A 20,247-nucleotide genomic window follows, 5' to 3' on the forward strand; every position below is an offset into this window, starting at 1 on the left:
AAATGAGTAGTATTTTGAAATTCGCTTCAGAGTTCACCTCGAAAATCTCTTCAATTTATCCTCAAAACTTGGTTGAAATATTGTTCATTTTCACATGAATCTAAACATATTTTTTCGATGAAAAAAGTTCTCGAGAAATTCATTGTGTGAAATTCTGAAAAATAAAAATGTTTGTTTTCTTTTCAAGTCTAGCATTTCCTGAAGACAGACAGCGAAACAACATCAAGGTTAATCTCGGTTAGCATTTGCGGCCTTACGTCTACGGATGACGCATATGCTTCTTATTACCAGATGTTTTCTGCTTACTCTCCGAAATGATCCGTTTCAGTGTCCTTCAAATTTTCAAGGTTTCTTTATAAGACACATAGCAAACATTCTCGGCTCTAGTTGGTATTTTGGATTAAAAAATCTTTTTTTTTTCAAATTGGAAAAACATTGAAATCTAATGTTTTCAAACCGAAATTTTTTTCAAAATCCAATTCTTTCAATTTAAACTAATTGTTCTCTACAAAGTTTACATTCAGCACAATTTGTGTTGTTTGGAACGGATTTTTTTGGTTTCATCGGTTTTGTGTATCTAAAGGATTCTATCAACATTTATTCAATAGAAAGTTGAGACTTTTTTTGCCTGGCGGCACTTTGACTATTACTATAATTTTTGTTAGAAGTACTGAACACTTGTTTTCCAGATTTAAATTTTCAAAATTTCTCATCATCATGGAAATTTATTCCATAAAGCCTGTAGTAGGAGGGCCTCCATACTGTCAAGTTTGAACTGATTTATCTTGGTTTCTTCAACAGGCATCAAAAAGTAGTCAACTGAAAAAATGTGTGTGATAACATTGACAACATTTTGTAAGTTGACCACTTTTTGATATTTTCAACAAGAACCAAGATAAACTGTTCGAAATTTTTAAGCCTGCTGGTCCTCTTATTGTATTTTCACGAATACTTGTTGAATTTTGGTCCTGCCGGGGACTCAAATTTTTTCACCACACTCAAAAATTGGTAGAGATATTTTTCTTTTATCTTTGTGATCAATTATATTTTGTTGACTAGTTGTGCGCCTGATAAGAAACACAGAAACATAAATTTGTTTTTATTGTTTCTTTTTCTCAGTTGTTTACATACTTTCTAATGTTTGCATCATGTCTCTTTTTGAGAAAGGACTAGAGTTCATTTGACTTACCCCCAACGTTTTTCTTTCTCCAGTTTTTTCTCTATTCGGGCATCATAAGCACTCCGAAACTATTCGTTTTCCAACAGGACGGGGAAAAATAATATATTTCTTTTTCTTTATCCCTCTTTTTTAGATCTCAACCTGTGTTCGCGTCGTTGACAAGCGCAATAAAATTTTTTTTTCCTGGTCAGCATGTCACGAAGAAGCAGTTTTACGACTTACATTCAGTGATAAGGCTCGAAAATTCAAATTTCTTATCAATCAATGAACTGACCATGTACATTGCCCCCCCACCTTGTTTCCCTCATCAATATGGAGTTCATATGATTCAAAAATTCAAACGACCACCATTGTCAAAATATGTTTGTCATCGCCAAGTAGCTGCTCCGTCTCTTTGTATATAATCTCTGGTAGATCAGTTAATGAACTCCTTTCTTCTGTTCTTCCTCTCTCTCTCCCAACCTTTTCTCCTCCTCCGATCACATGTGTTGTGGAACTGGATACAGCGATGATTTTATCTTTTCGCCTTTTTTGTGGGGGTTCTCTTTCTCTTCCCTTTTTCTTCCTCGCATTCTGATACAAACGCCGTCATCCCGTTTGTTTTTTGTTCCTACTTCCACTTTTATACCAACATTCTCGAACATGATTGTTTCTCATATCATACGACTGTCATGGTGATACGAGTCGGCGAAATGTCAGTGCTGGTCAATGAGATATATAAAAACGTATTTTTTTCAGTAGATATTTCGCCACGTTTCGGCGTCTGGAGCTCGGTTGTCAAGTTTTCGATCAATTAGCCAACTTCGGAGAGTGTAAAACAAACCTAGATTGAAAAATTTGGAATTCGCAAATTTCTAGTTTTCATTTGTCTCCCGATTTTGGAAAGATAACTGGGATTTTTTACTTTTTCATTACAAAAACGGGCCGAAAAGCAGTGTCTTTCAAAAATCTGCAAGTAGCTGAAAGTTTTAATATGAATACGTATTAAATCTTCCAAAACCTTCAAAGTTATCGAAAACTCGACAGTCGAGCTCCACACTCCTGAAAGTGACTGAAAATACGTTTTTATATATCTTATTGACTAGTATTGCTTATGTATTAAAACCCAGATTATTAACTTTTTCTCGAATTTTCAGAAAAATGTTATCCGCAGAACAGAGCAATTGTCTCAATCTCATCATCTGCCACTTGCCAGAGCATGTAAAGAAGTCCACAATGATGATGGTGGATGTCATTGATGATAGTATGCGTCACATCATGGGAGGAGATCCGTTGGAATCGCTCCGTATCAAGGCTCTCCGTCAAGTTCTTTCCGACATTGCCCCTACTAATCAGAATTTTATCGATTTTCTCAAAACACGTGAGTCTTTTTTGAAATATAATTTTTCTGAGATTTTTCAAACAATCAGAAATTCTAGAAATCTTCTAAAATTTCAACAGAAGTATTATAATGGAAAACTCACCATACTGGCAGTTTCAATCAAATTTATCTTGGTTCCTAACAAAGGTATCAAAAAGTGGTCAACTATCAAAATATTTATTATCTCATTTGAACAATTTTATTAGTTGGCCATTTTCTGATAATCTAACAGTATTCAAGATAAATTAAGTCAAAACTAATGATGCGAAGTTCTTACACTACAGGTTATAGAGTACATTTAAGGGTTTCATAAAAAAATATTACGTTTCAAAAAACATATATTGGTTTCACCCAAAATATCAAAGTGTTGTTCACTAAAATATTTTTGTCATAGTGTCCTCAGTATTTTTTATGAATCTCAGGCTTTTTGTATCACTCACAAAAACTGAAACTATTGAGCTCAAAGTTCAAATATCAAACGGTTTTCTGCCTAAGCTCTTACATCATATTTCACCGAATTTTAAAAATTGTTATCTTATTTTCTGACTAGTTTATCAATGATTGTCAAGAATATTAGGTGCTTTATTTAATCTAATGGAAGCCCACACTATACGTAGAGTTTAATTATCTCGGTTTACATAAGAGATAATAAAAATATTTCAACTGAAAAAAACATTGGTGATAGATAATGATTTATCAGTAAAATTTTCGAAAGAACCAAGATAATTTAGCTTAAAGTGTACGTATAGAGCTAGCGTTTTTAAAACAAATACGGTATTCCACCTCACAAAAATCCAGCAGGTTTCAACTAAAAATTATTGTGTTTGTGATGAAATTCGGCATTGAAGCTCCATTCACGTTCACAAGAACTTTGAATAACTTTGAAAACAATGTATAGGAAACAGATAATCAAAATAAAATTATACGAAACAAATATTTTACAGATCATCTTGAAAACTTTGGCAATAGCTTGTTCAACAAATCCCCAGAAATCATGACACTGATGTTTAAACACTGCCCATGGGAAAACACTCATGCAGATAAACGGGTCAAAATCTCTCTCAAGGCAAAACAATGGATCGTCATTGTTGACGATAGAAAATATGTGGATATTCAACACTCTGACGGACTGTATGTGGTCCCATATTGGTTCCCGTGCTTCATGCATCGTTTCACCTCGGAGGGCATTCGCAGTATTGATGTTCACTTCGAAGGTGATTCTATACTTTCGAAGACCTATTTTTCATCATAATGTATTCAGGTGGACCAGATGAGTTGGATGATCTCTTGAACTACGAGAAACGTACATTCAATGAACTCAGAAACTTTGACTTCTCTGACACTAAGACAACAACGATCTCATCGAAAACCACTGTCAACTGGAAATACGTCGCATGTCGCGGAAGCGTGTGCTACACGGCTCATGCAAAACGCGTCGGAAGCGCTCAAGCGTTTGCGAAGTTTGATCGCAAGCTGATGGAGGGAGACAGCGTCCAGCGCAATATCACTGATCTTATAAAAACGGATTTGTGCTAAATCTGAATTAATATAAAATGTACATACACTTGTTGCCAGCATATTTATTCCCACCCTATGATTTCATCACCATTTCAATTTTTCCTATGCACCCATCACATACCTCGAACGAACTTTTTGTTTCCAATGTCACTCAAAGAGAATGACCAAATGAATACCTTGTCACTTTTCCCACAAAAAGATATAGATGAGATAATCACTTTTTTAGATGACGACAAAATGAAAACGTGATAATTGTGGCTGAAGAACACTGTAGTGTGAATGAGACAAGAACAAAACAAGAATTCAATTATACCCTTTCTTATCTATGATCACGTGACTGTTTTTCAGAAGTTTCGTGAAGAAAAAAGTGTTTTTAACAAATCCGTGTTTCTGGAAAAAATTTTCAAAAACTTCAGTTGCAAATGTGCGAAGTTGTAAAACACAAGACATAGTAGACACGCTATGAAATGAAAAAAAAAACAACGCGAAAAACCGCTTCAACATGAAACTTTTTTTCTAATGACGACTTTAAAACAGTTTTTGTCGAGAGTACCGGCCTCTATTGTGCATTTCACTAATTCACTAAAAAGAAAAACCATCTTGAAAAATGATGATTCGCTCTAAAATTTCAAAATTTTCAAAAAGGCCCGCGGGATGGCCATGTGTAATCCTTTCCAGCCCGGCCCGGCCCGCTTTCAGAAAAATCTCAGCCCGGCCCGGCCCGGCCATCTTTTCCACAAGTGTGCTTTTAACTTGCCCAAACTCCGTTTGAGTCTGTCCACGACACGTTCTGCTTGGCCATTCAGTGTACTGATAGACTTGACTGAGAAGTGTATCCTTCTTAGAGGTAGCTCGGAACATGTCTGCAGTCATAGGTAGTTCCTCGCAGGTAGATACCAAATTTGTCACGACTTCTGATTCCACTTGAGCAACGACACGATCCTCACATTCCTTTTGCTGGATTTGATCAGGAATTGCTGGATTTGATCAGGAATTACATTGTGAGATCATGAACAACTCGGGACGGCGGACTTACTTGGTGCGATCAGATGATGCTTGGCATTGAAAAGTCCATTGGAACTTGACATCCTTCTTGGAGGGGGCATCCAATGATGAGCGGAGCTTGAACAACTTCTTGATAAATGATTCATAGAATAGAATGAATCCAAGGAATGACCAGTAATCATCAAACCAAATACTTGCTGGGACAATCCTGAATCTGATTTGACTCTGAATTGTGGACGAGTGTACCAATAAAATCGTTTGTACGTGTTATGCACAGCATACTTGCTCATCAAGTTCAATCTGAAAATATGCTCCGGCCAGATCTATCTGAGAGAAGGATTTCTCACCGTTCGAAGTAGAAAATATGTCAATAGCATTTTTTGTAAAACAATAGTTCTAAAACTTTCTGAGTGATCGACAACTTTATTTATATTTTAAATTCATGATTTAATGAAGAATTTCAATATGATCGCCCCCCCCCCCGCGATTGGGCCGTTTTCAGAGCAAGTGGAGTAAAGCTGCTTCTCTGAAATTGAAGTTTAAGGTTAATCGACTGTTGCAAATTGTGAACTTACCATGAAAAATGTCGATCAAGATCGACTTTACATGGAGAATAATAAGAGCAAGTAATTTTTCCATTGTATCACAGAAATTTGTTCGGTCGGGACGAACTGGCTTTTCTGAGGTTTCTCTTCTTTACCCGTCCTTTATATACTCTTATTTTATTGCAAAATATTATGATTGTGACGATCCCTCGATAATATTTTACTTTTTTCTTTTGTTTTATGGTTTCGTTTTCCGCTTTTCCTGTTTTGCAAAACATCAGTACCAAAACTTCCAGATCGCATTGAAACGAAAAAAACTACCGTAAAACCCGTAGTTTAAGCTCTATTATCTCGGCTCCTACGAGAAAAATCGAAAATGTGTCAATTGATAAAACACTTCTGATATTATGATAAACAATTTATGAGTAAACAACTTTTCCATATATTTGACAGCAACTGAGATTAATTGGCTCAAAATTGAAAGTTGGGGGTCTTTCTATTATAGGTTTCACGGTTATTCCAAGTTCAGGAAGGAATTCATCAATTTTCAATGCGTTTTTCATCAAAATAATCATACATGTGGATGGCCGGGCCGGCCCGCTTTTCTCAATACCCTCGGCCCGCCTAGGACAACTTTTCGAAAATGTTACTTTTCAAATGTGCCAATATAATAGCACAAATATTAATCCAAATGCATACAACCATCCGAAAAAGTTAATATAATTGAATTTTTAGCAAAAAAGTCAAACTTCATTAAGCCAAGGATGAAATTTTTTTTCTAAAAACGACCTCAAAACAGTTTTTTTTTTGGCAGAATCGTCCTCTAGTGTGGATTTTCATTTATTAAGGAGAAAAGCCATCTTGAAAAATGATGATTTGCTCTAAAATTTCGAAATTTTCAAAAAGCGGGCCGGCCCGCGGGCCGGCCATCTTTTCCACAAGTATGCTATAGTTGCACTTTGAGCTAAATTTTCTTGGTTTCCATGAAAAATATCAAAATCTCATCAACAAATAAAAATGTTGGTGATATCATGACAAACACTTCATCAGTTGACACATTTTTGTTATCTCTTACAGAAATCGAGATAATCGAGCCAAAAATAGAAGTATGTGGTAGCTTTCTATTAGAGTGGTTACGGAAAAATTTCTCGGAAAAATTCTTCAACTGTTTGTCACATTATTGAATAATTAGGATTACATATGTATCAGGTGATTATGAATAATGAAAGCAGAGAATTATCAAAAACACCAGCAGAATTTGGTTTGCGGCAAAATGTTCACATGAGACAGATTTGAATGAGCAGATGAAATCGAGAAAGATAATCCAGAAAAATGTAAAACAATTATGAACTGTTTCAAACTTTTAAGGGAAATTATCAGAAAGTGATAATGGGTGGAGAACGAATTACTGTCAATTCTAGAACAACTTTGGAAACGGAGGTCACATTAAAGCGGATGTAAGATTTGAGGAAGCGGGTAAAACTGGCTCAAATAAATATGACATGCTGACGAGACAATATGCATAAAATACGGTAGCTGAAAAGGGTAACAAATAAAAATATCAACAAATTGATGATAGATCAAGGGGGGGGGGGAAGGATTCGAAAAATGATAGGTTCTTGGTGACAAAACTAGAACCATCTGAACGGTGATTGCAGCCATCTTATGCCCGATGTATCTTGGGCCTGAAAAACATATGTTATTAGCATACTTGCAAAATCAGGGCCGAAGATTTCCAGGGCCCGGTCGGGTTTTCCAAATTTGAAAATTTTTTTGAAATTTCAGACATTTTTTCAAATTTTTTGTGAAAAAAACTATTTTTATGGACACTTTTATCTTGAAAAGTTTTTTATTTGACAGAAAAATCGTCCATTTTTTCAGTTGACCGCGAAAAATTTTTTTGAAAAGACAGGAAAGATTTGTTCCTGAAAACTCGGGCCGAGCCTGGCCGGGTCCTGGAAAATTTGAAAAAAGCCCGTCCCGGCCCGTTGCAAATATGGTTATTAGTTACGGTGTGTACAGGACAGTTAGGGTTCATAGTTTAATCATCAGACAGTAAAGTACCGTTTTTCCTCTAATAGACACCCATTCAAACTGCAAACTTTCGTTCGAAAAATGAATATATTCATCAATGGAGGTAATGACTTGATCTTTGAATCTTAAACATTTGGCTTTTTTTGCTATTTTGAGCATTTCTTATGTTTAAACGAAATTTAAAACTCGTTTCCTTTCATCAAAAATTTTGATTTGTATCTAAAATTTGAAAAAAAGTTACTAAATTCAATGGGATTGTTGTTTCTCAATTATCTCTTAATTTGTTCAATCAATATTGTTTGTAGGTAATAAATTCTTTTAAATAATAAAATACTGTGTACGGACCATGAAAACCTTGTGAGCGTGCGCCTGGATAGTCTCATAGTCTTCCAAGTTGATTCCATATGTCGTGTGAGCTGGCTTGTTTAAGTAGATCGTTTCGATCACAGCACCGTCGATTTTGAGCTCCTTGAGAGTTCGGAATGTCTCAACATGCTCACTGCGCTTCAAGAACTTGGCCACCCAGCAACGAACATCCTTTTCCTGAAAATATAAAAGAATTTTATTTTTCTGATTTTGCAAGTTTTCGTAAATTTCGATTTCTGTAGGCAAGGCTGTTAAAAATATGGTCCAGGCCGTGTGCAACGTGCCGTTCACAAATCTGCTGTTCATTGCGGTCGACTGTTTGGCAGTCATGTTTTTAGCTTTTCCAGCGCATCGAAACTATGTTTTTGAAGAGTAGCGATTTTCAGACATTTTCATTTCAATGCAGATATTGACAAAACAAAGAAGAAGGCTTATGAAAATCTGAGAGCCGCTGCTTTTGCCTTAATGCAATTTTTCAGAGGGAAAAAACGAGCAAATTTCTGGTTTTTTTTTGTATGCAGAATGAAGCAAAATCTTCAATTTGCTGCTGACGTGTCCATCAAGAATGCAGGAGTTTTCTAGACCATTTCGCTAGTCCATGGCCAACCAAGCAAGACCGTTGCAGGAAATCCCATGCGACTTCAATAGTAAATCGATTTTCGAGCACAGATTAAAGAATCGTAGAATCGTCTGAATACATCTCGCTCGGCTTGCAGTGGACTAGCAAAAAAACTAGAAAACTCCAGCATTTTTGATTCTAGCGGCCGCAGCAAACGGCAGATTTTGCTTCTCTACGAAAAGCTGTTTTCGTCTCTGAGATTCTCAGGTTTTTAATTCCCTAAAATTGGAACTTACAGTCCACAACGACACATCGGTTGTTTTCCCACGTGGAAGATAGAACTTGGCTTCCGGTTTTGGAGAAGGAGTAGGTGGCTTGCTTGGCGGAAAATCTGGGTCCATTAGCTCAATTTTGATGTCATTTTCCAACGGGCTAGCAGCCTCTGGAGCAGCATTCAAATTTGCAGGAACCTCTGGTGGATTCAATTCAGCTGGTCCGGCGAGTCGGAAATGAATGTTATTGGGAAGGAAATACTCATAGGCAGGGTCGTCCCAGTAGTTGTTCGTAATTCTTATCTAAAATTTGAATAAAATTGAGTTGAGAGGTCAAAATTTGAGATTGAGGGAGAAGGAAGTTAGCGGAAAAGTCGAGTGCTTTCTCCTTCGTTCCGACTTTAATAAGCGTAGTTTGAAACGCCACCGCATGGTTTCTGAGTGGCGCAGCACAAAAATTTTCGTATCTTTTTTCATCTCAAGTTACTGAAAGACGAAAGAACAATGCAATCAAATTGTTGTTTTTAAATTGTCTCTTAATTTGTTCAAATAATAATTTTTGTAGATAATCAATGCTTTCAAATAATAAAATACTGTGTACTGACATTGAAAAGCTTGTGAGCGTGCGCCTGGATCGATTCGAAGTCTTCCAAATTGATTCCAAATGTCGTGTGAGCTGGTTTTTTTTCGTAGATGGATTTGATAACAGCGCCGTTGATTTTGAGCTCCGCGAGAGTTCTGAATGTTTCGGCATGCTCGCTGGGCTTCAAGAACTTTCCCACCCAGAGACGAACATCCTCTACCTGAAAATACCAATGAATTACATTTTTCTGATTTTGCAAATTTTCGTAAATTTCGATTTCTGTAGGCAAGGCTGTCAAAAACATGATCCAGGTCATGCGCAATTTGCTGTTGACCATAACGAAAGCGCTATTTAAAAAAAATTGCGGCCAACTGTTCGATAGCCCTGTTTTCAGCTCTCTAAGGGCATCGAAACTGTGTTTTAATGGCGATTTTGAGACATTTTCATTTTCATGCAGATATTGCTGGAATAAAGAAGAAGGACCTTGAAACTTTTTTCAGAGGGAAAGACGCTATCAATTCTTTGGTTTTTTTTTTGTGATTCAGGCAAAACCAAAATCCCCAATTCGATGCTGCATCGTCCATCAAAAATGCAAAATTTTTCTAGACTTTTTCGCTAGTCCACGGCCAACCGAGCAAGACCGTTGCAGGAAATCCCATTCGAATTCAATATTGAAGAAATTTCTCGAGCTCAGATTAAAGAAGCGTGGAATTTTCTGAATGGGTCTCGCTCGGCTGGCAGAGGACTAGAAAAATGGACTAGAAAACGGCAGCATTGTTAATTGCAGGTGCCGCAGCAAATTGCTGATTTTGTTTCTCTATGAGTGACGGTTTTTGCCTCTGAGATTCTCAGAGTTCGAATTTTCGAAAATTGGAACTTACAGTCCACAACGACACGTTGGTTGATTTTCCAGGTGGCAGATAGAACTTAGCTGCCGGTTTTGGAGGTGGAGTTGGTGGCTTGCTTGGTGGAAAATCTGGGTCCACTAGCTCGATTTTGATGCGCTTTTCCAATGGGCCAGTAGCCTCCGGAGGAGCATGGTTGTTCATGATTTTTACCTGAAAATTGGGGAAAAGTTGAGCTATAAGTTAAAAATTCAAATTCGAGATTGAGTGAGAAGGAAGTTAGCGAAAGAGGGAAGATTTCAATTTAGAAAAAAATTAAGTGACAAAAACTTTGCAAAGCGTGCTCAAAACAATGAAAACGCTGCTGCAAATCAATCCAGAAGTGGAAGGCCAAAAATTGCGCAATAGAACATCAAAAAACAAAAATAGGATTGGATGGAACACCAAAATTATGGTTTTTAAATGAAAAAGGCGCGAAAACTTACGATGGAAAATGGAGAAAGACTACGCGCGGGGAAGAGGTGGAAAAGAAAAGAGAAAAGACTAGGCAACAAGAAGATGGTTGAACGGCTAGACAGCGTAAGAAATATGCTGGGGGGAAGAAGAGGGTTGTAATAGGCGGAGTTTGCAACGCCCCGCGTGGTTTCTGCGGGTGCGGCACAGAAAATTTTCGGTATTTTTTTCATCTCAATTTAATTTTAAAAAAACAGAGAAAAATTTAACGGAATCGCTGTTTCTTGTCTCTAAATTTGTTAAATTGATGTTGTTATTTAATAATAAATGATTTCAAATAATAAAAATTCTGTGTACTGTTGTGTTTCATGAACTATATCGAGAAGTCGAACATTTTATTTTTTGCCCTTGATGTTTAAAAACAGAGGACAAGAGGAAGTTGTCATCGAAGAAGATGGTGAAAAAACGGAAAACGGAAAAAATGGTAAGTCTTTTAATATTGAAAAAAAACAAAAAAAAATATTTGAAAAACTGAAAGCGAATTGTCATTGTTTCATTCGTGTCATGTTGATAGTTCCGTAGTGCCTGATATTGAGCCATGGCAGCGTATACTTTTGATAAATTTCGGATTTGTTCATACGCCTGCTTACGCAGTGTAATCTCACTGTGAAAATGCTCAATCGATTGTTTTTCCTCACATGCATGCAACTCGATGAACGAAGTAACATGATTAGCTAGTAAATGAAGCTCAGGTGTGACAGCTTCGTGAGAATAAGTTGTTTTTAGTTCATTCACTGAACTCCACAACAGATAGCTTGAAGTCTGTGATACTGTATTTTTTGAAACCACAGAAGATAAGGCAGACATAATGTCTCCCGCATCATACATCATACGTTTCAACAAGCTTTAAAATCCCATGCAGTAGTCTAGGTCTTCACAGCAATCACCCAAAGTGGAAGCTCTCCATGATTGGCCGACCTCGAATCAGAAAAAGAAGTATTGAAATTCCAAAAAATATGATATTGCTTTTTTCAAAAATTAACATATTATTTTAGACATTTCATAATAAGAAAACTGCCGTAAGCACTTGAATAGAAGGCTACTCTATACTTTCACTTCGGGCTCAAAGTGGAAGTAAAAAGTGGCATTCAATTAGTGTTCTCGGTATTTTAAGAAAGAGTCTTCAATTGTTTGTCGTGCATTCTTCTGTATTGATCAATTGGGGTTACACATGTATTGGGCGATACTAGATAATGAGATCAGTGGAAAATTTAAAAATACCAGCATGTTTGGTTCACTGGAAATTATTCACGAAGGACAGAGATTCAAATAAACGGATAAAATGGCAAATCGGGGAAAATAAATGAAATTCTCAGCTGAGATTACCAACTTTTGTAATTTCTAAAACATGAGAAAAATTATCAAAAAATGTGATGGGAGGACATAATAACATAATTATAAGCGCAATTTGATAAAGGGGGGGGGGTGGAGATCTCACTCACAGGGGTTCAATGACACGTGTCTATTAGATAATTTCTAAAAAACAAGAAATTAAAACTTTTCAAATAATAGTATCAACACTATCACCAAGATTAAAGGAAACCATATGGAGATGGTGGGAGAAACTATTTGACAAAGGACTCAGAATAGCTCTTGAATGGGTAGGTCTTTTAATTCAGGAATTATTCTAGAAGAAGGGGAATGAGCATAAATACGGAAGATAAAAAGAGGTCTAATAAAACTTTTCACAACATACATATACGAGAGAATTCTAACCATATTCAAGGGCAATAAAATAATAATATTGATCAGTGTGGAGGTCAAAGCAGATTTTGATGTTCGAAAATCTTTACAATGAAGGAGCTTCCGCCGATGCATCTTGTCCCTGAAAAACATATGTCATCAGTTGAGATATGTACAGTTAGATGTAAAAACAAGTAGATTTATCAAAATTATTGTATCTTCATAATTAGTAGGTAAAAAAGTTTCGCTTTGATTTAATGAAAATCTATCAATTGTGAAATGGTTGAATGACTACGTGACAAAATAAAATTACTGACAGTTTACTATATTACGGGAATTCAGTTCGGTTTGAGCTTTAAGTTTTGAATTTTTATAATTGAAATACAAAAACTCACTAGACGTGTGTTTGGCGCAGCTTCATAATCATTGGTATTCGGATTCGCAGATGACACTGGAGACTGGAGGGCCGAAAAAAGGCCATGAGTGTAGACGTCGGATTGATTTCCGTTTTCAGATGATTCTCCGAGTTGGCCTCTTCCGTTCAGATCTTTAGACTCCTGAAAACAGAAAGTAATACAAAAGTGTAGAGGAGCATGTTCAAAGTACCATCGTCATTTTAGATTCATACACCGATTTATTATATTGCTCATCCGGATAGTCTGGGTCAATGATTTCCTGCTTAATATCGGCCAGAGCGACTGGAAGTGGAATGACAATATGATTCGACGAAGAACTGCTTCTGCTGGATGGTTTGTCCTTCTGAGAAATTGAACCTTTGTGTGATGCACATGTGATCGTATCCAAGCAGCTCTCATCTCCCAAATTCTGAAATTAAAACATAAATTTCAGAAAAAAAGGAAGCAATAAAATACCTTCATCGTCACTTCCGAGTCTGTGTTTATTTTTTGGAATGAAACATCCGAGTATTTCGGGTCGTCGACCTTCTGTTTGATACTGTCGAGAACGACCGGAAAAGAAAGCAAGGCGTTGGCGATTGACTGGCAAAAATAGCTTCCATCGATCAGTTCTTCGTCAGTGGAGGGCTCTTCCTTAACTTCCCATGAGGGCTCTTCCTTAACTTCAAAATCCATATGAAAATCATCATCCTGAAATTAAAGCTTGGTTTTTCTATGGTGGCGTCGTAAGGAAAATTTTCACTATTACTATTATTTATCATTTCGAATCTTTCAGTTCAAACTCACGGAGAATACGCTCCGGAAGTCCTCGCTTGCAACTGGAGAGGGAAGCCCCAAAATGGTTGATTTGGAAGTGGGACGTCCGAAGATGGAATAATCTTGACTTTCGGCATCTGAAGCACTTCCCATTTCCTCGTCGGACGCGTAATAAGAATAACTCTTGAGAGTTGAGGAACTTGAGGAACTCGCGGATCGGGGATTGTTCACGTCAGAATCGAATACCTGGAGACTTGCTTCTGTCTCGATATGTCCAACGTGATTTTCACATGATTCCGTTCCATCCATTCTGTATTCAAATCGTCTTCCATTTGTATTCACATCATAATCACTCAGCAACGCGTCCATAGTGTTGCGACGGATTCTGGCGTCGCCCGATTCGACCAGCTCCTTATACGAGTTATGGTGTTTACACTGAGTGTCTGGAGTGCCTTCAAACTTCTGAAATCATAAAGTTATACAAGCGCGTTGAGGAGCGTTTCTAAAGTACCTCGAATGTATTTTCAGAATTTCTCACATATTCGTAATCCATATAATCTGGATATTCAGGGTCTACAGACTCCTGCTTGATATCCTCAATCGGAATCGGAAGTGGAATTGAATTATGAGTCGAAAAACTGTTGGCAAACGATTGAGAATGATGCTGGCTTCCGGAAAACTTTATGCGGCAGGCACTGGAATTTGGGACAGTAACATTGATTCTCGGTGCCAACAAATTCACAATCGAGTGACGCAACTGATTAGAATTCTGAAAATGAGATTTAGTTTTAATAACGACAGAACAGTTTTCGAAATAGAAATTGCAGAACTGTTTACAAAAGCCTATGGTAACGTGTTCAAAGTACCTCAATTGTCACCACAGATCCTTTAACAGATTGGTCTTCCAGATGATCCAAATACTCTGGATCGAAAGCTTCTTTCCTGACATCCTCAATTGGAATTGGAAGTGGGGGCGAAAAACTTCTTCGGCTAAAATTGGTATTTCGGACCATGGTTCTCGGTGCTAACAAATTTTCGATCGAATGAATCAAGTGGTTAGACTTCTGAAAATTCATAAACTTCAGTTCCACAAAGAACGTGGCTGCTTTTTTAAGGTATGAATTGCGCGACAAAATGTTATTGAGCTTGAATGAGTTAATACCATTAACTATATCAACTTTTTAATTCGACTTTTCTCCTATTAGTCTGCGAACTGCGAACGAACCATTTCTCGAAATTTTGGAAAAAAAAACTCACAAATTGCTTTTGAACCTGATCGACTGTCATTTGGGTCGCTTTTGTTAACTCCTTGATGTTCTTCATTGGTTCTTGTACTGTTTGCGGTCCCTGTAAGATCGTTGAAATGGAGAATGGGAGGGCTGGAAGTGTGTGAGTAGAGACGGCAGATTCTCGAGGAGTGTCGGTAGCAGGCATCACAAAAGGATGAGGGCCAAGTTGTTCTGAACATTAAAATTTAAAAGACAGTTTGATGAGCAAGCGAGAAAGTGTTCCCGTTTTTGAAAGGGATCAGTTTTCCCTTTTTTCTTCTCAAAAACGGAAATTGTAAAAAGAAGATTTTCTAAAATTGAAAGAGAGTTAGTGACTGGAAAATTTGTTGACAGTAACGCTTTTCCCAAAACGAACTACAAATTCCTAAAACCACAAAAAAAACAAACAAAACTTCTACCAAAAAATGGAAACTCGGCAGAAACCGGGCGGTGATAAAGGAAAATGAGGGAATAAAAACAAATGATCGATCGGTAAGACAAGAACAGTTACAAATGAACAGAGAGGCCCCACACATTGTAGTGACGAGAGAGAAGAGACGCAGACAGAGGAAAAGAGGGGGAACGGACCATCGGAACGATTATTGCGTGTAGCCAAGGTCAGATCAAAAAACAAGATCAAAATAGATGAAAAATAGGTGAGTGACCAGGCGTATGATTGCGGAGAGTTGCTTGAAGGAACTTTTGGATAAGTGACATATTCTTCTTGAATTTTAAAACTAATTTTTGTATTCTGTTTTCCCGCCCATTTTTTCAGAAATTGTTCATCGAAAAATGCAGTGAATTCTAGGGAAACATTTTATGAAAAGCTATTAAATTTACGAACTGAGCAGATTTTTCTGCAAAAAAAAGTGTTTTTCTACCATTTTCTTCGAATTCTTGAAATTTATGGGATATTTTTCACTGAAAACGTATGGAAATTTTTGATCTCGAATAACACATTTTGAAGAGGGCCCTTCTATTTTTCCACGCCCCTCTCGGAGGACCTTTCTATTAGATGAGCCCATCTATATTAATGAGGCTGTTTCAATACAGGTTTCATGGAACTCGGCTGCTGCTGTCTTCTTTTGGACGAAGGTTGGCTAGACTTTGCTTAAGTCGTTTCTGAAAGTTGCTCGTCGAAACTGGAAACCTTTGCCTAAATTTGGCTAAAAAACGCGTTAAGTTTGCCTAAAAACGCGCAGCGTTTGCTCGAAACAGCGCTAAATAAGCACTGAAATTTGCATCTTAAGCAAAAATTTGCACTCCATGGCCTTATGAGCAAATTTTGACGTTTTTCGAGGAAAGTGAGGCGAATATCTCTTTTTTTTTGACTTGCTGTTTATTTTGAAAACTTAAAAACTGTTGATTCCTGCAGAAAATAATGCATTTGATGCTTTTTTATATCGAAATCCTCTTCAACAAATCCATCCAGTTCCAAAACTTGAGACACGTCTCCGACATATTATATAGCATACTTCGGTTGAGCTGAAAACTTTCCAAAACTGGAATTCTCTAATTCTAGATACCGTAAAAACTCTATTAGATAACCATTCCTAACTGAATTCCAGCCTCTAATATAGTGCCACCCCAGAGAATCTCCGACCGATAGAGTGCCAGCCCCTAATGTAATGCCACTGCGGATTTGATGTCACTGTGGTAAAAGTTAAAGAATAACACAGATAATCATTTTCTGGTTTTCTAGTTTTTCAAGCTTAAAAAAGGTACTGAATTTGTAAAAAATGTGTCAGGATAATATCAAACTCTAAAAGTTTCTAAAAAAATAAGTAGAATAGTCAAGAAAACTTCGGAAGCCATTTTATGAAAGAATTGAAAATCGAGCACTTTTGTGATAAGTTTCAGTAGAAATTAGCTCCGAACAATAAAGTGTCAGCCTCTAATTGAATGCCATTTCCTAATACAGTGCTACCTCAGACCACCTTCTAACAATAGAGTGCCATGGCTATCTAATAGAGTTTTTACGGTAATTATTTATTCAATATATCCGGCAAAAATGCTTTAATTGTGAAAAGTCAGCCACTATACAAACGTAAGACACCGAAGAAATTCTAAAATAGAAAAAGGCAATTAAAAGAATGAGGACGGGATTTTATTAACTGAGAAACTTTGTATCAGAGAACGGATTGGAGAACGGCGATCAATAATTACTTGAAGATTTTCCTTCTTTCAAGGCTCGTACTTGACTTTCTTGTTGACCTTGAACAGCTCATGAGCGTGTGCCTGGATAGCTTCAAAGTCTTCCAAATTGATTCCAAATGTCGTGTGAGCAGGTTTGTTCTCGTAGATTGATTGAAGCACATCGCCGTCGATTTCGAGACGTTCGAGAATTTTGAATGTCTCGACATGCTCCTTGCGTTTCAAGAACATGGCCACCCAGCGACGGAGGTCCTCTTCCTGAAAATACGAATAAATGTTTTTTTTTGGATTCTGGTAATTTTTGAAAAATTTGGTTTTTCAGGCAACGGTTTCAAAAAAATGGTCACGGCTTAGGCCTTTAGCAGGTTACCATGGACCAATTTGTTTTTTTGCTTTTTCTAGAATAAGCTCAGCAACCCAAAACTGACTGGTAGGCTGCCGCAACCTTCACAGCCCAGAAGTACTTCACAGAATGTGGCCAAATTTTCAAAAGTCTTGTTTTTTAGTCTAGCATACTTGTGGAAAAGATGGCCGGCCCGCGGGCCGGCCCGCTTTTTGAAAATTTCAAAATTTCAGAGCGAATCATCATTTTTCAAGATGGCTTTTCTTCTTAATACATGAAAAACCACACAAGAGGCCGATTCTGTCTAAACAAACTGTTTTGAGGTTGTAATTAGAAGAAAAGTTTCATCCTTGGCTTGATGAAGTTTGATTTTTTTTTGCTAAAAATCCAATTAAATTAACTTTTTCGGATGGTTGTATGCATTTGGATTAATATTTTTGCTATTAAAAATATTTTGGCACACTTGAAAAGAAAATTTTTCAAAAAGTTGTTCTAGGCGGGCTGAGGGGTTTGAGGCAAGCGGGCCGGCCCGGCCATCCACATGTATGGTTTTTAGATGCTTGAAGAGAATTTTGGAAGAGCGTCGAAGAGAATTTCGATGTTTTTTTTTCTGCCGAGCTGAGCAAAATCAGCGAACTACTGCGTTCGTGGCAATAAAAATACTGGGTTTTCTGCGCCGAATTGCTAGTCCACCGCTGCCAAGCGAGACCATTGCAGGATATTCCATGTGCCTTCGATTTTGAAGCAATTTACGAGCTCAGATTAAAAACGCGTGGAATTTCCTGCAAGAATCTCGCTTGACTAGCAAATTGGCCTAGAAAATACCAGATTTTTTGATTGTCGCAGCAGCAGCGAGTTGCTGAGTTAGCTTTCCTTTGAATAGCATTATTAGGCTTTTTCGAGATAATGTTTGCCTTCAAGAAAAACTGGATGCAGAAATTTTCGAATCAACGAAAAAATCCGTCTCCAAGATTCTCAGATTTTCATTTTTTGAAAATTAAAACTTACAGTCCACAACGACACGTTCGTTGATCTTCCAGGTGGCAGATAGAACTTGGCTGGCGGTTTTGGAGGAGGAGTTGGTGGCTTGCTTGGCGGAAAGTCTGGATCTTCTGGCTCGATTTTTATGTCCTTTTCCAATGGGCCAGCAGCCTTTAGAGCAGAATCATCAACTGGAGCAGGAATCAAATTTGCAGGAACCTTCACTTCTGGTGGTGGACGCAACTCAGCTGGTCCGGCGAATCGGAACTCGAAGTAATCACCGACGAAGTATTCATCAACAGGGTCGACCCAGTAATTGTTCATGATAATTACCTGAAAATTGGGAAAAAATTGAGCTAAAATTGGAGAGAAGGAAGTTAGCGGAAAAGTGAGAATTTGAATTATTAAGAGAGAAAATTAGTTTTAAAAATTCGGCAAAAATCATAATTACCAATGAAAACTGCTCCAAATCAAGGAAATTTGTGGAAACTGGCATTCAAAAGCAGAAGTCAAAAAATGCGCGGTAGAACATAAAAAAACAAAAAATATGGGTTGCTGGAACACCAAAATATTGGATTTTCAATGGAGACCGCGCACAGTGACATACGATGAAGAGCGGTGAGAGAATACGCGCGAGGAAGAGGTGGAAAAGAAAACAAGAAAATAGTGGGCAGTAGGAAGATGGTTAGGGACGGCTGGAGAGCGTAAGAGAGATGTCGTAGGGGAAACCCGCGTCGTAATATATGTGTGTGTTCGCGTTGGCACGTCATGCAGAGGAGAATTCTCCGTAGAGCGCGAATGCAATGAAGGGGCAAACATTCAGCGGGCTACACGCTTTCTTGATGGAGTTGTAGTTCTCAGAGCTAATTAAAAAAAGGAAAAGTCAGAAAATGAGATGGAATGTGATTCTTAGGGTGTATATCCGGTTTTATAATTTTAAAAAATGTGGAAATGGTGATTTTTCCAATCTACATAGAACAAAAAAATTCAAGTTCGAAATAAATATGTATAAATAATTGAAACAGAAAGATCTCACGGCTTAAAGGGACCAGGGCTTATAATTGACGTTTAAGACACATTCTCTGACAGAACCAAACATAGTGCTGTACAGAAAAATTCAAAATTGTTGTTTCTGGCAGATTTTTCATATATTGAATGTTTATAAACTTTTAAGGTATATGAAATATAATTTGTCCCGACTTGTCCCACACCTGCAAAAATATGGTCGTGGGGTGTCTAAAAAAATTTTTTTCAAAAGTGAAATAATGATAAGGTCTTATTGTAGAACGTTTTTGAGCATTATTTTAAACATTTCTTGTACTGGCACTATATTTATATTCTCCCATCTTCCCTGGAAAAATTTCAATTTTTTGCAAAAAAAGTTATTTTTGGACCAAAAAATGACCGTCCTGAAAAAAATTTCCATTATTTTATAAAATTAAACATGAAATTCAGATTCTACATTAAACAATACATTAGCAACTGTTTTGAGATAGAAGATAAACTTGAGCACCTATGAGTTTTAGGCCAAAATGTGTTTAAAAATGAGGTGATAAAATGTTGGTAATATTATGATAAATAATTTATTAGCTGAAAACTTTTTGATAACTTTTGAAAAAACCGAGATAATTGAGCTCAAAGAGAGCGTGTGGGATGCCCTTCTAATAACACGAACCTTGTCCAGTATATATTCCCTTTGAGAAGCGATTATCCTCTACAGAATTGTAAATGCGGTCATTAAGTGGAATGCTACCGTTAGTACAACCCCTCCTAGACCTGTCTTCACCCCCACAATGCCCATATGAATACTTATTGATAAGAGACCAGCAAAATACTGTCATAAGAATCAAGTACTACTGCCATAAA

At 37.2% G+C, this 20,247-nt stretch overlaps 4 protein-coding genes across 4 annotated transcripts; 1 reads left to right on the forward strand and 3 right to left on the reverse strand.

The window, feature by feature from the left end:
* Positions 1 to 2,320: 2,320 nt before the first annotated feature.
* On the forward strand, positions 2,321 to 4,076 carry CBG17187 (the record flags this gene model as incomplete). The annotated part of the gene is made up of 3 exons (XM_002644153.1): positions 2,321 to 2,540; positions 3,485 to 3,754; positions 3,802 to 4,076. 3 exons carry the CDS (start codon positions 2,321 to 2,323, stop codon positions 4,074 to 4,076), a joined length of 765 nt encoding a protein of 254 aa, XP_002644199.1.
* A 3,884-nt stretch (positions 4,077 to 7,960) lies between these two features.
* CBG17185 lies at positions 7,961 to 10,471 on the reverse strand (the record flags this gene model as incomplete). Its single annotated transcript, XM_002644152.2, has 4 exons — positions 7,961 to 8,185; positions 8,864 to 9,142; positions 9,445 to 9,642; positions 10,304 to 10,471. The coding sequence occupies 4 exons, from the start codon at positions 10,469 to 10,471 to the stop codon at positions 7,961 to 7,963; spliced, it is 870 nt and encodes a 289-aa protein (XP_002644198.2).
* Positions 10,472 to 12,569: 2,098 nt separating this feature from the next.
* Positions 12,570 to 15,069, reverse strand: CBG27600 (the record flags this gene model as incomplete). The annotated part of the gene is made up of 8 exons (XM_045239338.1): positions 12,570 to 12,605; positions 12,859 to 13,020; positions 13,070 to 13,288; positions 13,336 to 13,569; positions 13,666 to 14,097; positions 14,147 to 14,404; positions 14,502 to 14,699; positions 14,893 to 15,069. The coding sequence occupies 8 exons, from the start codon at positions 15,067 to 15,069 to the stop codon at positions 12,570 to 12,572; spliced, it is 1,716 nt and encodes a 571-aa protein (XP_045099959.1).
* Positions 15,070 to 17,087: 2,018 nt separating this feature from the next.
* CBG17183 lies at positions 17,088 to 18,705 on the reverse strand (the record flags this gene model as incomplete). Its single annotated transcript, XM_002644151.2, has 2 exons — positions 17,088 to 17,315; positions 18,409 to 18,705. The coding sequence occupies 2 exons, from the start codon at positions 18,703 to 18,705 to the stop codon at positions 17,088 to 17,090; spliced, it is 525 nt and encodes a 174-aa protein (XP_002644197.2).
* Between the last annotated feature and the right edge of the window lie 1,542 nt (positions 18,706 to 20,247).

The sequence above is a fragment of the Caenorhabditis briggsae genome (assembly GCF_000004555.2).
Source record: "Caenorhabditis briggsae complete genome, chrX, whole genome shotgun sequence".
Taxonomy (NCBI): Eukaryota; Metazoa; Nematoda; class Chromadorea; order Rhabditida; family Rhabditidae; genus Caenorhabditis; species Caenorhabditis briggsae.